The sequence below is a fragment of the Trachurus japonicus genome, chromosome 10 (genome assembly GCF_045865225.1).
Source record: "Trachurus japonicus isolate A0001 chromosome 10, Traja_1.0".
In the NCBI taxonomy this organism is placed as follows: Eukaryota; Metazoa; Chordata; class Actinopteri; order Carangiformes; family Carangidae; genus Trachurus; species Trachurus japonicus.
In genome coordinates, this window is record NC_140916.1 from 1,862,723 (window position 1) to 1,879,104 (window position 16,382).

General features: G+C 42.2%; 1 protein-coding gene across 1 annotated transcript; it reads right to left on the bottom strand.

Annotated features, from left to right (window-relative positions):
• Positions 1 to 6,739: 6,739 nt before the first annotated feature.
• b4galt7 (xylosylprotein beta 1,4-galactosyltransferase, polypeptide 7 (galactosyltransferase I)) lies at positions 6,740 to 14,884 on the bottom strand. The gene is made up of 6 exons (XM_085788970.1): positions 14,668 to 14,884; positions 10,330 to 10,692; positions 8,714 to 8,939; positions 7,966 to 8,049; positions 7,656 to 7,760; positions 6,740 to 6,966 (listed from the first exon to the last, which is right to left on the bottom strand). The coding sequence occupies exons 1-6, from the start codon at positions 14,718 to 14,720 to the stop codon at positions 6,811 to 6,813; spliced, it is 987 nt and encodes a 328-aa protein (XP_085645096.1). The 5' UTR covers positions 14,721 to 14,884; the 3' UTR covers positions 6,740 to 6,810.
• Positions 14,885 to 16,382: the final 1,498 nt, after the last annotated feature.

The following is a 16,382-nucleotide window of genomic DNA, read 5'->3' on the forward strand; positions in this document are numbered from 1 at the left end:
AGCCCTCGGCATCTATAAATACGTGTGAACCGTGCAGCACCGCTCTCAGTTATTACTATACAATTTCCATTATCTTATATTACTGCGGAGATAAAGAATTATAATTACTGAGGGGGGAATTGGAAAATTAGCACAAAGCAGCAGTGCAAGAGAGCTGCTGTCGTCTATTTGTGGTTAACAGGGACGTGTTTTTTTTTTTTTTTTTTCCTGTCGCAGTCACCTCCAACAAAAGGTGAAAATTGCACCCAGGGGGGAACAGCTTTGAGGGGGGAGAAGGTGTAGATTCTCTCCATCCTCTCTTTGTCTCTGTCGCCGTCTTTGGCTCCCCCCCAAAAGAAAAAAGAAAATCCACAACTGTACCACCATCAGAGCTGGTTTTTATATCTGCTGGAGACCCGAGGGGCCTTCCGAGGCTTAGCCAATCCAACCCGATCAACATGTGTTAAAACAGAAGCAGAAAAACACCGGTAAACAGGAAGAAGAAGGAACAAACTGCGACTTTAAGGTGAGAAAAGAACAAACGAGTCTGAAAAATTAGCGACTGATGTGATTCAATGTCATTCTGCTTCTCGTCCAACAACATATGTTTGTACTTTATACGAAAAGCGTGCATCAAAATTCAGAGGGCAGACATTCTCTGAGCTACACATGATCCTCAGGAATCGAATCTACAGCCAACAAACCTTTATCAAATCAGTGACTCATGAGCTGTGAGACGTGTGTCTCCGTCTGACTCCACAGATGTCGACAAAGTCAAAACAAAAGCTTAACGAGGAGGAAAACACAAAACGAGCGAACAGAGACACGTAAGACTGACTGAACATGGCCGACTGTCTGAACTCACACATTCAAAGTGTGGAGACGCTTCACTAAAATCAGTATGAAGAAGAACCAAAAACCATCTCAGTGTAGTTTCCATCTCCTCTTTGGAGCTCTAGTAACAACAGGTCGGTGTCAGCCAATCAGAAGAGAGAGGCTTTGCGTCTCTCCTCTGACTGGCGGACTGTTTAAAATGTAGCAGATTTCAGAATAAAACACTCAGAGAAACCAAATCCTGCAAGTTGTTGGATGGTGGGTCCAGGTGGTTGGGGGGGCGGGGCTTTGTTGTGACATCACAAAGTGACAGGAAGTCCTGACGGCTGGTTTTAAGGCTCAGTTTCTGAATACAGGCTGTGTGCATTTCTCTGTGGACTGAGACTTTGATACTTTCACAGTATTAATATAGAACCTAGAGCTGCTTTATAATCACACTACACATGGACATCTACCTTTATACTGTATGGAGCTTTAACACACACATCTACCTTTATACTGTCTGGAGCTTTAATACAAACATCTACCTTTATACTGTATGGAGCTTTAACATAAACATCTACCTTTATACTGTATGGAGCTTTAATACAAACATCTACCTTTATACTGTATGGAGCTTTAACATAAACATCTACCTTTATACTGTATGGAGCTTTAACACAAACATCTACCTTTATACTGTATGGAGCTTTAATACAAACAGTAGAACCTCCATGGTTCAGACTAATTCATGAGACCGCAATAAACTGTTTGACCCCTAATCGTCTTGATACATCCTGGGCATTTGGGTTAAAGTCTATTATTTATATAGTGTCTTATCAGAAAAAAGTTGTTGTTTTACTCCAATAAACTCTTCAAAACATTTCATAAAGGATTCAAATTCGGCACAATCGTTTTAAAGTTGACACTGAACAACAATAAAGTACAGACTGTGAATAAACAGTTAGGTCAAGTCCTTTTTTTTCTTTCTGAGTGCAGTATGTGAGTGTGGGTAATGAAGGCTGAGAGCTTTCATTAGCCGAGAGCTTTCATTAGCAGATCCACAGTGGCTCATTAGCAGGAGTAGGATGACAGGCTAACTGGCTGTAAACGCCTGCTGTTTTAACCCGCTAATAGCTCCGCTAACCTCTGATCCATCGCTCAGGCTAACGGCACACCTTCATTTATCTGCATTCACCTGCATTTACCTGCATTCCTCCTGCTGAAGAACTCTGTCTGTGTGTTAAAAGTCACACCGACAACTCCACATGTACGTAAATGAGGAGACAAGAGGAGGTGAGAGGAAAAACTATATAAGATGTATAGGTAGACACACACACAACAGGGAAGCGAATGTAAGGCTGTGATCTCATCCTTAGCTGAGAACATTTCCTGTGTGTTTGTGAAGTATTTATGTCTTAAATTTACTTTGGTTGTTGTTCACAGTGACTGAGAACGAGCAGGAAACGGCTGTCGACACCTCCAGTCCAAGGTTTTGTTGACGTGTTCATACAAGTTCAGAGCATATGAAGAAATACAGTGGAGGAGTGTTACAACATTACTACATATACACTAACTTCAGCTTTAACAGTCAGTTTGAATTATATTTTCTTCCTAAAGCTGACTTCACAGAGTAATCTCTGATCTAACCTGAGCTGTTGGTGTTAGCATATCCAGCTAATTGACTTCCTGGTAAAGTAGCACTGCTTACTATCATTTTGTGGGGTGAGAGGTTGTGTTAATCATCCCTGTAAACAACTGGAACATAAACTGTGTAGTACTGTGGGAGCTGTACACAGTCAGAGTGGAGGCTAATGTTAGCGCTGTGTCTGAATTACAGCGAACGTTAGCAGAAGGTGTTATAGGCTTCAAACACCTCAGTAAGACTTTATCCCAAAAGTCTGTTTCTTTGTAGCGCTACCACTGGCACATCAACACAATCAATTAGTGTTTGTCTGATTTACTTGAAATATCTTAAGTCTGCTTGTGTATTGGGTACTGTTTCTGTGAGTTAATGTAATTATGAGGAACGTATGTTTTTGAACATCTGATTCTTTCATGGTAATAGCTACACTGTGGAAATGAATAAGGTCCAGTAATATGCATATGTTGTTTGCATTGTTTTTGTTTTGTTGTTTTGTTTTGTCTTGTAGATCGTTGAGTTGTTGTGGTTATGGATGTTATTGTGTGTGTTTCTGTAATTATCTACTGCAATGGATAGTTAATCTGTGAAAGTAGACTCCAGGAAGAATAGCGATGGCCTTAGCCAAAGCTAATGGAGATCTAAATAAATGAAATGAAACTTACTTAGAATAAACATGTAAGCTAAGCTAACAGGAACTATTATTAGGAAACTAATGGTCCCAGGTTGAATTTGCCCGGAATTGTCCTTTAATATTTTTTTCTTATCATACCTGTTCAGTTAGTGCAAGCTAGCGTCAGACAGTCGCTGTTGCGTTTTCCCTCACATCTTCTACATGGCTGATCAAGCTGTAAAGATGTTAACTTTTTCCTTTGAACCTGTTAGCTTTAGCTAAGGTCTGTTAGCATGACGTCATGTAGTCGTCAAGTAGATAAAGTAGTTTTTTTTTTATCAAAATGAAAATGTCAGAAACATTGAACAGTAGCCACGGACTACAGTTCTAAACTAGTCACGGTGCTAAGGTTCACAATACTAGCCAGTTAAAGGGATAGTTCAACATTTTGGCAAATTGGCCCATTGCCATAATCGCTATAGTCATAGCAGTAGGTTCGTTACCTTTAATTGTCGGTGCAAGCTATTTTTAGAACGGAGGAGCCCAAAACTCCAAAACTCCAAAACGCTCCATGGACAAAACGCTTTCATGGACAAGTTGTGACCTGCACAATCACCACGCTATGAGATAATAATGGAACGTTACGAAACAGAGCCGTTTTCGAGGTAAATACAGGGTAAATACAGAGTCTGCTTGCTGAAAAACTGTCCCTGAACGCAACACGCATCAGCAGTTTTGCATGAATTTACCTCTAAAACAGCTCCGTCTCGTAACGTTCCGTTATTATCTCATAGCGTGGTGATTGTGCAGCTCACAACTTGTCCACGACAGCCTTTTGGAGTTGTTGGATTGTGTATTTGATGAGTCTGATGAGGAAAACCAAGAAATTCCCTTAGCCTCCATAGCGTAGCTCTGAGCAGCCTGCTGCTGCGCTCCGCTGTACTAAAAATAGCTTACACCTACAATTAAAGGTAACGAACCTACTGCTATGACTATAGCGATTATGGCAATGGGCCAATTTGCCAAAATGTTGAACAATCCCTTTAAAGGGGAACTATACAAATCGTCTCCTTTCCTCTGTGTTCAACAAATCTGGTGAAAAATCAATCCATGGAGCGGTGTAAAAGGAGGTATGTCACAACACCATGACAACAATGTAAACAACCTGTGTCTCTACCCAAAGATGGTTTAGAAACAGTAATAGAGTATCTTTACTCTCACCACCTTCTTACCATTTCTTTTTATATACAGCCTATGTTCACCACCTTGTCTTGTTTGACAAGGGACACAAACTTTACAAAGACAACAAAATGAAGGACAGTGATCAGATATTGATCAGACAGTGAGCTGCTGTGTTGATATAGTAAAGTTTAGCCTCGCATCACCAGGCTCTTCAGACAAGCGAAGAGCCTGGTGTCTGTTACCTCCCAATTAGTCTGCATTCTGGTTCCTGTCTGTAGCGGATACCGAAATCACCAAATTCACCAAAATAAAAGTATTCACCAACATAAAACTTATAAAATAAACATTAACTTGTAATACAATAAAAGCAAAATGTTAACTTAATGGCTCGGGGACGTTCTTGTAAATTATATTCCTTAAATTAAAGAGTTTTACCTCATTTTATTAGCTCGGTGCTTTTATTTTGACGGAAAGGTCTGTCTCTCTCGCCCTGGATCCGTTTCCTACCAAAACAACGAGTCAACGGCCCCAGACTAGTAAAGTTTGACAAGAGTGGCATAGCAGGTGTTGAATACATGAGGGATAATTAACAAATAATTGTGTTAAAACGGATTTAAGACACGGCGTGGAGGTGAAGAACCACCAACCGCAAAACGAAACTTTGGAATACAATTGTCGCATCTGTTGCATATTTGTGTCGCCGCCGTTGTGAATGGTTTTGAATTTCATGTCGTTTATTCGTTACGTCCTGGGTGTGAAAAGCCTTAACATGGTAAAAAATGATGATTCATTCAAATTCCAGTGAAGAACCTGAGGTAAATGAAGGCAACAAGGTCACAACAGTCCGTTTTATCACTGGTTTGAACATTGTTCCACAAAAATTTCAACATCAACAAAAAAGAAGGAAGAATGTCGAGTCATTTTTTTTTGTATTGTCAGATTTATATAAATACTTAATATTGTACAAATACATGACACCGCTGTCTCTGGAAAATAAAATCAGAATGACATCATGGTCTGTATATGTACAGACTATTCATCTAAAACCATCGCCTTTTAAAACCCCAGAGCGCCACCTGGAGGCCGGTCAGCACATTTCAACAGCAGAGAACTAGACTACGGAGCCAGACTGGATCAGATCTGAGCCTCGACTGTGAAGGACGAGTTTGTGTAGAAAGTTCAGGAAAACCTTCTCATGTTGACTGTCAGCTGTAATATACTGAACGACAAGATCCCTCACTGGCTTCCCAGCAATAAACACATGCATTTCCATTCCCAAAAGCTGCAGCAGCACTACAATGATAGTTAAAATTAAGTCATCTTAAACTTTTTCAGAAGGTTTTGGTCGTGATGAACCTTCACGCTTGTGTCATTCTCAACGCCATTTTAAACATTTTCAAAGTTTGCAGGTTAATAACAGGTCATTTTATTCTAAAATGAACTTCTTGATCTGTATTTCTGGAAACTTTACTTGTCATTTTCATTTGAAAACTCTGATGAGTTCATGTTAACATCTCACTGTCATAATCTGCTACAGTTCAGTTCAAGCTGGTTTCACTTAGTTCGGCTCAGTTTACTTTGAAGAAACTCACTGCGATCATCAAAGGAAAGAAACGAGGAAACATTTTCTCATAATTATGACCAGTTTACTCGTAGTTATGAGAAAAAAAACACTCCTCAGCTTTTTTTCTTTGGCTAATTCAATGTGTCTCTATTTAAAAAAAAAAAAGGAAAATACTGAAAAATTAAAAAAGTACCTATCTGAGTAATTTCAGAGCTTGTTCTCTTTGTTCTAACAGTGTCAGCGGGAAAATACAACAATGATACTCTTGAGGTTAGTAGTCAGACGTCTGCCTATTAACTGTGTTTCTGAGGAATCCTTAGGCGCTGATTCATGGATAAAAACCTTAAAGAAACCCTTTGATGTCACAGTGTGACAGCAGACGTATCCCATATCTGGTGAAACATGAGGCGTAGGCAGCCGTCGCTCGACCATCTCTGCTCCATTTGCACAAGCCCAGAGTAAATAAAACAACAAAAAGAAAAAAACACTAAGTTTGCATCACACCATGCCAGCAGGTACCAAAGAGAACAAAAAATTTAAAATAAAATAAAGAGTTTCGACAGCTCAGGTTTGGTCATGCTCGTCTGTTTATGACTGAGCTCAGCCTGGTTCGGTTCGGTTCGGCTCAGTGTAACAGTCTCCATCCTCCCTGGCGTCCGCCACCAAACAGACTCCAGGTCAGTTCAGGTGAAACAGGGAGGAAACGGTAACGTTGTAGACACGTTTTACTGGTCACTGTTTGTTAAACCTGTTGTCGGTTCACGGTCGTATTGAGATGTACCTGATGAGGAGGAGTGTTGAGCTCCGGCCGGTTCTGTTCCCCTCCAGTTTTAAAGTTTAATAATCGATGAGTCCATTCACACCGGTCGCTCTTTGCAGCTACGTTTAGTTTCACAGAGAGAGGGGGGGGGGGTTTTCCAGCCGGTAAAATAAGAAGCGTGAAGTAAAACAGCGTCCCAGCTCGGAGAGGCGAGGTCGAACCCCGACCCGGGTCCGGCTGTAGGAACCCGGCTGGGTCTAGGCCAGCAGACACCAGGGCGTCTCGTTCTGGTCACACTCCAGTTTGGTGTTGATGACGGTGCAGGGAGCGCCGCTGATGCTCAGCTCCTGTCTGGACTCCACCTGGTAGCGCAGGTTAGTCAGCCCCCCCTCCGGATCCACCTTAAACTGCTCCTACAGGGAGGATGATGAGGATGATGGGATGGGGTGGGGTGAAGGGGCATGGGAGTGAGGGGAGGGGATGGGGGAATATCTTGGTTTTAAATGTGTTTAAAATGTTTTTAATAGAAATCTGAGCGACTGCTGTGGAGTCTTTAGGGATGAAGATAAAAGTCTTGACAGTGTTTTTAATATGAAATGAGAAGATTGAGACGTAACTCTCTTCTCTTTTGCTTCTTAAGTTTTTGGAGTTTGTAGATGAACAGCAGCTCGGCTCATGTTTCTTCACAATGACCAACATTTTATTGTTATTTTCTGATTCATTCATCAGTGGCTGCTTTTATAGTTCACAACCTCTGAGGTGTAAACACACACACACACAAAGGTCTGAGATTCTCTGACATTTAATGCTGACGAGGTAATTGTTGTTGTGTTGCAGCCAAGTCAGTGTGTTGTTTGGTTCTATTCTTATTATTATTCTTATGTATGTACAGCACTTTGTTCCAGTTGTGGCTGTTTTTAAAGTGCTTTATAAATAAAGTTGAGTTGAGTTGATGCGTCACCTGTTAAAGCTGCAGGTTTGATTAAGACCCTTGTGGAGTAGTGTTTTTTTATTTGTCAGTTTTCTATATTCTTGAAAATATAAACTAGAAACTGTAGCAGCAGCCTGTTAGCTCAGGTCTCAGGTGAGTGAGTGTCTGTACCTGTTTCTGAGACGCCACCCTCTTCTGGTCTCTCTTCCTCCAGGCCGGGTCGTGGATGTGGAGGAAGGTTTTATATCCTGTAGTGATTCCACTCGGCCTGAACAGCTGCAGAGAGAAAGACGTCGATCACGTTAAACACGGAGGGAGTCGGATGTTTAAACTCTCTTAACTTCAGGTGGTTGTGTGTGTGTATGAGAAAATCTTAAAATTGAATCTTTTAAGAAAACTTCAGGAGGAAACTTAAAGCTGTTGTTTAGACAGTGAGGTCAGTAGATCCAGTGTCTCTCTGCTGTGACCTCAGACTTTTTACCTGGAGCTCAGCTTTTCTCAGTCGTCTGTAGAATTCGTCGTCTTCTCGGCCCCAACCCCAGAACCGGTTTGACATCCCGTTACACTGAAAATTAACAAAAACAAAACAGGGAGTTAAGTTAAATCTTCTGACTACAGAGCAGCTACACAGTTTCTACTGACAGTCTCCTAAGGATTCACACTGCCACCTCCACAGCTACAGATCACAGCAGGTCACAGAGCTCCATCTAGTGGACGAATCAGGTCATTACATTACTGTAAATTGAGAAAAGGGAACAGAAGGGGGAACTGGACTTCTTCTCCACCGTAGGTGAAGTTCTATGTGGTTTTCTTAAAGAAGACAAATTATGGAAATATCACTTTTTGAAGGCTCTTTAACATATTTGGGTATTTGTTTTGCCTTCTGGCCCCTAAAACGCGAGAACTGACAAATAAATCTGTAATTTTCAGGATCCCGAGGTTGAAATCCATGTGGTTTTACAAGCTGTTCCCTCAGTTGTCCGACTATGATGTCATTGGTTTTCACAGACACCTGAGAACTATTTTAATTTCTGGAAAAGGGGCATAATATTTCTCCTTCAAGTTTAAAAGTGGCCAACCAGATCCAAAATTAAACTTACTGTAATAAACAGCAGATACTTCTACAGGATGATCAAGATTTTTGTGCAACTGTAACTAATTAGTGCTAAAAGGTGAGTCCCTACAACCTTAATGTACTGCAGACTGCTACCCGCTGCAGAATGTAGTACCATGTAATAATGCCTCTTGGTGAGCAGCAGGATCCCTCCTACGTAGGTCTTGTAGTGGTAGAGCGGGTGCAGCTCGGGCGAGGCCACGTGGAACGGCCCGTCCTCGGGGAAACCGTAGTCCAGAGCGTCGTTGAGCGGCAGCAGGTCCACGTCGTGCATCGCCAGGTAGTCGGTGTCGTTCCCGCTCTCCATGTAGCCCACGTTGATGAGAGACGCTCGGTTAAATCTGAAACAGAACAGATGAAGAATGTTATTCAGACTTTCCCAATTAAAGGACAATTCCAGGCAAATTCAACTGTATTTTCTCAAATACTCAAACATGCACCGAGGAGTTTATTTACTTAAAGCAAGCCGACATGTTTGTAAAACTAGATCTAATTCAAAGTATCCCGCGAGACCCAAGTTGACGCGCTCGGTGTGTTCACGTGCAGTCGGAAACTCCGGTTTGTGTCATAAACACAGGAATATCAACTCTTGACTTGCTTGAAGTAAATAAACTTGTCAGTGCATGTTTGAGTCGCCATCTGATGCTGTCTGTGGAAAAAAATGCGACTTTGAGGGATGTAAACAGCCTAAGCAGCGGAACTTGCATCCGCTCCCATTCATTGCTGCCGTGGCGATGCGGGGACAGACACAACTACCGCAAAACAGGAGCAATTAAACTGAAAATCTTCAGATTCCTTCTTTTAGACCTAAAATGTTAAGAAAATACAGCCCTGAGTTGAATTTGCCCGGAATTGTCCTTTAAATGAACTGAAGGCTGTGTCCGAAATCACCCCCTACTCACTATATAATGCACTATATAGTGACCACGCCATTTTGTAGTGGTGTCCGAATGTTTAGTGATTATTAATGTTCACTATATAGTGCACTGAATCTATCCCACAATTCACCGCGAAATGTAGTGAACATCCGATGGTCACTAACCGGAGCAAGATATCCCATCATGCATTGCGGTCACGGATCGACGCCGTTAACACACCGGTGACCGGCCCAGAACGACCAGTGTAGCTACCAAATAAATGCAGTAGTGCAGCAGCCTCAATAAATGTGTCCAGCTGCCAGAGTTGTCCGGTCGCGGCTTCCACAGACTCCCACAACAAACGTCAGAGCAAATTTCCTAACAAGTGTTATAAACTGACCACAGACTCTGGATAGCGAGGCTAATTTCTGTTAGCCCGTCTATGGTGTTTTACATTAACGTTAGCATTAAGCTAGCGGACGTTATGCTTAGTTGTGACACTGGTGTTTTGAATGTTGTTTCAAACTATGTGGGTTTGATTGAACATCTTTGATGCTTAAATATATATATTACCGCTTAATATATTGCTTTACTCCTCTACACCGGCCGTTACCATGGTTGTATCCATGGTACCTGCACCGGCCATTACAATCGCGGTCGGGACGTTTTAATTACGAGACGTAATACGTCATTAACCGTGCGGCGGAGTAGTGTCCGAAAGTGATTTTTTATTTGACCAGTGAGTCCACTATATAGTCCACTATATTGAATTCACTATATAGGGAGTAGGGAGGAGGGAATGAGTGAGTGATTTCGGACACAACCGAAGTCTGAGGGTGACTTCTTCTTCTGTGGTTGCTGGAGCGGCTCTCACCTGTAGTGATCCACCTGGTTGATGACGATGATCTTGTGTCGGATCTTCTTCTTGTTGAGGAACGTGTGCATGAAGGGGACGAACACCAGCAGCTCCTCGAAGCGCTCTCTGAAGGGGATGATGAGGGCCAGCTTGTGAGGACCCCAGGACGGGTCGTCGGCCGCAGACGCCTGGCCGTCGTGGGGGGGGCAGGGCGGCTGGACAAGATGCTGCTGCTGCTGCTGCTGCTGGGGCACGCGTCTGTCCTCGTGCATGGAGGACATCTCGCCTGAACAGCTGAGCTGCAGCCAGAGCAGAGAGACCAGCACCAGCACCATGCAGAGGCCGAACAGCTTGTAGACCGTGCATTTACCAGACAGGAACCTGCAGACACAGACACATCACAGGCTCCGTCTTCAGCAGCAGAAACAATAGGGGTGGGAGAAAAAATCGATTCACAGCAGGTTTCACCAGCTCAAATTTAAGACTTTTTAAGACCATTATGGATGAAATTTAAGACCTATCATGACAAATAAAAAATGTACAAAAGAAATGCGGAGTCACAAAATTAGAAATTGATTGCAATGTATAAGTTGTGTGTTAGGCTTGTTTGTAGTTGAAAATACATTCAATAAAGCACAATGAAGTGTCGCAGGAGCATTTTATTGAGCATTTGCGGTAGCGAGGGCTCTACGATAACATTTTTCCCAAGGAGCACGACGCCTAAAGTAAACTATTTAGGGGCACAAAAAGAAATTGGGGAGCGAAATTAAAAATGTTTATGTAACACATTATTTATTTAATTCACTGGCAAGTGGCAACCAACAGGCAGATGGCTTTAAGCCTTGAATAATGTTAAAGGGATAGTTCAACATTTTGGCAAATTGGCCCATTGCCATAATCGCTATAGTCATAGTAGTAGGTTCATTACCTTTAATTGTAGGTGTAAGCTATTTTCAGTACGGCGGAGCGCAGCAGCTGGCTGCTCAGAGCTACGCTATGGAGGCTAACGGAATTTCTTGGTTTCCCTCATTAAACTCATCAAATTCAACATCCCAAAACTCCACAGCCCTTATGTAGACAAGTGACCTGCACAACCACCACGCTATGAGATAATGACGGAACGATACGAAACGGAGCCGTTTTCGAGGTAAATACAGGGTAAATACGGAGACTGCTTGCTGAAAAACTGTCCCTGAACGCAACGCGCATCAGCGGTTTTGTATGAATTTACCTCGAAAACGGCTCCGTTTCGTATCGTTCCGTCATTATCTCATAGCGTGGTGGTTGTGCAGCTCACAACTTGTCTACAAAAGCGCTGTGGAGTTTTGGGATTTTGTATTTGATGAGTTTAATGAGGGAAACCAAGAAATTCCGTTAGCCTCCATAGCGTAGCTCTGAGCAGCCAGCTGCTGCGCTCCGCTGTACTAAAAATAGCTTACACCTACAATTAAAGGTAACAAACCTACTGCTATGACTATAGCAATTATGGCAATGGGCCAATTTGCCAAAATGTTGAACTATCCCTTTAAGGGTCAAACGTGAGCCATTTTTACATTGGAGAACAGTAAAAACACCAACACTTCACCTTTGGCCTGAAATGTGATGACTTCTATGTGACCCAGAATAGACAAACATGGAAATATTTCAACTTCTTTAATCAACAGACACGAGCCACAACCTGTTCTGTATTATGACCAGCACAATATTTGACACATGAAGTAAATAAATTGGCCTTTGTCACCCCTATATATTATGGTATTAAATAATGCTTGAATAAATGTGAACTACATCTTTTTATTTAACTAGGCTAGTTAAATCACAGTAGCATACTGATTTGTTGAACTTACATTGTATTGTTTAGATTTTTGAATATTTTCATGCTGCACGTCATCACCACCGCTCTAGTTTTCAGCTAACTGAGCTGTCAGGACACAGATCCCAAACAGAAGAGGCACAAAGCAGAGTTTAAAAACCTGTTGCTGTGAGTCCAGTGAGTCCAAACCGGTCAACAAGCTGAACAACAACAATCAGTCCAACCACGGCGAGGTTCCCAAACTGTGTCACAGACTCATAAACAAGTGACTGTTCAGTCGACCGAGAGAAAATCAATCAGCAGCCGTTCAGTCAGTCACTTATCAAAACAACATCTGATGGTTGAAGCTGACATTTTTCTCTGATGTTTATAAAGAAAAAATCAAATGCAGGTTAATAGAAAACCAAAGTATTAGTTTGTGTGGACTACACTGCAGCCCTGAGATCAGTTTCCCTCTCATGTAAGTTCTTCTTCAGCTGTGTGTGTTTACTTGAACTAATAAATAATCATAATCACTGTAGTCTTGTATTTCCTGGAGAAAAAAAAAGACTGATGAGTCAGGTAATGTGATCAAAGATGAGCTGATCAGATAATCAAGAACCGCAGAAAGGTCTGAGGCTGTTTGAGTGACTCTGTAAAAAGCAGCTGCAACAACACGAGGTCAAACCCAAGGGTGTGTGTGTGTGTGAAGTGTGTGGTTGTGGATATGAGATAAAGAGCTGCTGCTTTAATAATAAAGAAGCTACTACTAAAGCTACTCCCAAAACTATAAATGTACAATGGAGAAGGTCTGTACTTCTTTACAATGAAGCTTTTACATGCTTCTTTGAATGTGAACATGTTTCTTGTTTATTAGGAGATGAACAAATACTTCCTGCTTCTCATAAACGATGATGAGAACCGATAACATTTTTAATAGTTTATATCCACACCTGGGGTTAAGAAAGGCTAAGAGTGAGTAAATATATATTTAACATTACAGCTCTGCCTCTGAATAAACCAAATAATATCACTACTGTTGTAATCACAACAAAGACAACAAGAGTTATGACTCATCAAAAATCAACATTAGTTGTCGTTTCAAATCAACTCAGGGGGCAAACGGACTGAAAATGAGCAAGATCATGGTGATGTTAGGTCATTATAATTGGCTCCAGTAATGTCATCATCAGACTTACCTGTCTATTTTGGCTGATAATTATTGGTCGATAATTATCTGCCAATATCAGGCCGGTAATTATCTGTACTGATAGTTATTGTGCATCTTATCTGGGGATGAGTGACAGATACAGTTTATACTTACACTCTTGAATCCACAGGAAATAAAATTAAGTAAACAAGCTTGATCTAATCAATTTAGTTCCCCAGAAGAACAGAGGCTTACCTCAGATCAGATTTACTAACTATAACACTTAGCTAGATTCTACGAGTTAAATCTGATCCGCTGCTGATTTTTGCCCTTATTTCACTTGATCAAATGTAAAATTAATTTAAAACCTTAATATGATAATGTCATTTCTGGATTTTTTTTTGTTGATATTCTGTCTCTCTCTGTTGAAATAGCATAACAACTAGTGTGTGTGTATCTTAATTTCTAAGTATACTGTATGTTTCCAAACCTAAATCTAGTGATTTATAGATTCATGACAAAAATAAACATTCAACATGAACTGAATGAATGAACCATTTTAGTTAGGCTACTTTTCTTCCAAATGTTGGCTAAGTTAACCTCCATCAGATCTTACAACACACTGCTTTTCTTGTGTTCATCATGTCTCTAGTCTGGACACAGTTTGGGAACCTCAGTTTTCTGAACATGGAGTTTCTACTCACTTCTTTTTGTGCTGAGGAACTTTAGACACCTCATTTCTTTCGAGAAAGGTCGAGAAACAGCATTAGTTTAGTTTCACTACTTTCTGATTCTTCTTTATTCCTGTATTTTTTTAATGTGAGTTAAAGCAGAAGTAAGTGATATATTTGTGTTAATATGAGTCTTAAATAGTTATATCTTCCGACAGCAATCACTTACATAGAGTGTTTGAACCGAAACACGGGTCTGTCAGTCACTCTGCTCTGCTCTGAGTCGAGGAGAAAACATTTATCGTATCCTACAGTTTTTATCCAATGGGGAGAGAGAACGGCATGCAGGGCTGTGTGTGCAGCCAAGGGACGCCGTGAATGTGGCGACGTAGGGACGAGGACTGTTATGGTGCGTTCAAGGCAACTCGTAACTCGTGTTTTTCCGACCTGTGAAGTCGTACCAGTTCGATCTGGTGCGAGTTCACGGGTCGGAAGTTACGAGTGGCCGTTATAGTGACTTTCACAGGTAAAACAGGTCGGAAAAACACGAGTGGGTTGCCTGGAACGCTACAAAGTCGTAAGTTGTGACTTGAAGCTGTAATTTACGATTTCAAAAGCCTGCCTGGAACGCAGCATTAGCGAAAACGACCGGATCGCTTACTTCTGCTTTAAACAGGAATAAAGGCGATTAGGTGTTGATACACAGACATGGAAACTAAACTAAACTAAACAAACAGACGTACCTCTTCTCCTCTTTGAAGTAGAGCACCGGTTTTCTTCTCGATGAATACATCATCTTTACAGACCCTCTGACGTCACTCAGTCCGTTTATTAACGGTCAAACTCAACCGTCAGAGACATTAAATCCCGTCGTCGTCGCCACCGCCGCCGCACGGACTGTTGTTGTTGTTGTGTAGTTTCACCGGAGAAAAAAGAAAATAAGAGAAAAGCCCCTCTCCGTTGTTTCATTTTTCACTCCTCCATCCCATCCTCCTCCTCCTCCTCCTCCCTCGGTCTCGTCGCCGGGCACCGAGCCGTCCTCCTCGGTAACTCTCTGCTCACTTTCGCCGCACAAACCTCCGGCGGTGGTGGTGGTGGTGGTGGTTCGGTGTCACGGCCGAGAAACATAAACATCTGCTCGGTCAAATAAAAGGTTAAACCCCGGTGGTTCTGTCTGGATCCATGTCTCCTTCTCTCTCTGTCCCTCTCGGTCCCTCTGTGTGTGTGTGTGTGTGTGTGTTTTCGGTAGCCGTTACCGTACACGTAGCATGTAGCGGTTCGCACAAGCCGCCGCTCCGGGTTCGCACCACACGCTCATCTTCGGCGTTTCTTTTCTTTTACTTCGTCAACACGGTTCGACACCGTTAACGACCGGAGTGGAGGGAGAAATAAATAAAAATGAACAGAACCGGGAACCCGAGAGACGCCGAAATAACAACCGGCGGGGATTTGTTTCTGTTTCAAGCATAGCAGGCGAGAAAAAAAAAAAAAAATCACACACAAGCCGACTGTAATGCGGTCCGACCCGCATTAGAGTCCGGAGGGGAACAGCAGCGAGAAGGAAGGTTCCGCCTGTTTGTGTGTGCGCGTTTTTTTTTTTTTTAATTAAAGGGACAGTAGCCTACAGTGGAAAAGCTGTTTTTACTTGGTTTTTAGATCGGCGGGGCGGAGACGCGAGCTGCTTAGCTGGGTCCATGCCCATGTTCCCACAGTCTTATGTTCCCACAGCCCTATGTTCCCACAGTTATAAGATCTTTCTCAAAATTAGGCCCTATGTTCCCACTGGACTCTCTCCACCTATCTGGACTCTATCTATCTGGCCTGTCTAGCCTCTACTGGGTCTTTTTTTTTTTTTTTTTACTAAACTTAACCAACTCTTTTCTTCATTGCCTAAACCCAACCAATGGTGGGACCAAAGGGCTGTGGGAACATAGGGCCTAATTTTCAGTGACAACAAAAGTTAGAAATGTGGGAACATAAGGCTGTGGGAACATAGGAATGACCCGCAGTGAACAGCAGTGGAGGCGTGGGTGGGTGGTGCAGTTGGCTTTGGAGTGGGAGGCCTGAGGTTTGAATCCCACTTTGGGAAAGTATGTTACCTACTGTTTGATGAGCAGGATCTGCAACTTGTTTTCTTAAAATGTGCAGATATGAAAAGTATGAAAAGAGAGGGCAAAGGGCAGTTTTCTTATTGTGACCACCACCGGGGAACGTGAGGCCTGGGGATCGGCACACAGACATAACACAGTAATTACACAGAAATTGCATAAAACATGATGAATAAACTCATCATAATACTGGATCGTCCCATCCCCGACTCTGGAATTCTTTACCATCTCACATCCGTAACATTGACTCTCTCCCTCTTTTCAAAACAAAAATCAAAACCCACCTGTTTCAAATTGCCTATCCACCCCACCACCCCTCACCCTAACACTTCCCTTTTATTCTGCACAGT

Excerpts from the sequence above, each read along its gene's own strand:
- b4galt7 (XM_085788970.1), bottom strand. The coding sequence starts at position 14,720 with ATGATGTATTCATCGAGAAGAAAACCGGTGCTCTACTTCAAAGAGGAG. Across the intron at positions 8,940-10,329 it reads AACCAGGTGGATCACTACAG|ATTTAACCGAGCGTCTCTCA; the intron begins GTGAGAGCCGCT and ends GTTCTGTTTCAG. Across the intron at positions 7,761-7,965 it reads TGAGAAAAGCTGAGCTCCAG|CTGTTCAGGCCGAGTGGAAT; the intron begins GTAAAAAGTCTG and ends TTCTCTCTGCAG.